The following is an 806-nucleotide window of genomic DNA, read 5'->3' on the forward strand; positions in this document are numbered from 1 at the left end:
GATCCGCGCGCCGCCGCGCCTGAGCCCCTGCGTGCCCCGGCCGCGAGCTGCCGGCGGCATGATCCGACGGGCAGGGTCGCCTGCGCGCGGGGACCCAGCGGGGTAAGTCCGACAGCTGCCCTCTCTTCGCTCCGAGCGCCCACGTTCCCCGTTAGGCTGGCGTCCTGGTTGTCCCACTCCACTTCCCTGCGCCCGAGCGTCCTCGGAGCTCCGGAGGGACCAATGGCTGCGGGGCTTCGGGGGGCGGGGTGGGGTGGTGAGACTAACGCCCCTGCTACGCCGATGCCAGACCCCTCTTCTGCGGGAGGGGGCGGCCCTGGCGACTCTACAAGGACCAGACGACTCGGCTCAATTTTCAAGCAAGACACTGCCCCTTTGAGAACCAGCGCGCTGGGCGGGCGGGTTACGAGAGAATGCGTTTCTACCTGTCAGAGCTGGTGCTGCCGGTGTAGACGCGGCCCCCTTCCTGTGCTCCAGTCTGACCTGAATGTAGGCTACAAACACGCGCGGTCCGGGCCCCGGCAGCCTGATGCACGCAGTACTCTGCCCAAGCCCTCTCGCGCGTCCTGGGGTTCTGGGGCCCGGCCAGGCATGAGGTGGGGGATCCGGGTCCCGCAATTTTGGAGCCCGCAGCCCAGCAGCTGAGCCACCGCCTGGGCTGAAGGCCCACCGGGATCCCCTCCCCCGCCTCTCTAGCCCGCCTCGGAAGGCGACCTTCGGACCCGCCTAACCGAGCCTGGTGCTTGGGTAGGGTCCAGGGCGCACGGCTTTCGGCCTGCCTGCCGGGACCCGGGCGCGGAGGAGGC

At 70.0% G+C, this 806-nt stretch overlaps 1 protein-coding gene and 1 long non-coding RNA gene across 2 annotated transcripts in view; one reads left to right on the plus strand and one right to left on the minus strand.

The window, feature by feature from the left end:
- The window catches only part of LOC106735644 (uncharacterized), a 12,400-nt gene extending 11,722 nt beyond the window's left edge, over positions 1-678 (minus strand). The window contains exon 1 of the long non-coding RNA XR_001370926.1: positions 426-678. This is a non-coding gene — a long non-coding RNA (uncharacterized LOC106735644). The remainder of the gene's footprint in view (positions 1-425) is intronic.
- RIN3 (Ras and Rab interactor 3) overlaps positions 7-806 on the plus strand; it is a 146,626-nt gene continuing 145,826 nt past the window's right edge. Inside the window, 1 exon segment of the mRNA XM_027774708.1 lies at positions 7-102. Within this exon segment, the coding sequence (XP_027630509.1) occupies positions 59-102 (44 nt within the window). The 5' untranslated portion in view covers positions 7-58.

Source organism: Tupaia chinensis, unplaced genomic scaffold, assembly GCF_000334495.1.
Source record: "Tupaia chinensis unplaced genomic scaffold, TupChi_1.0 Scaffold000469_1, whole genome shotgun sequence".
In the NCBI taxonomy this organism is placed as follows: Eukaryota; Metazoa; Chordata; class Mammalia; order Scandentia; family Tupaiidae; genus Tupaia; species Tupaia belangeri.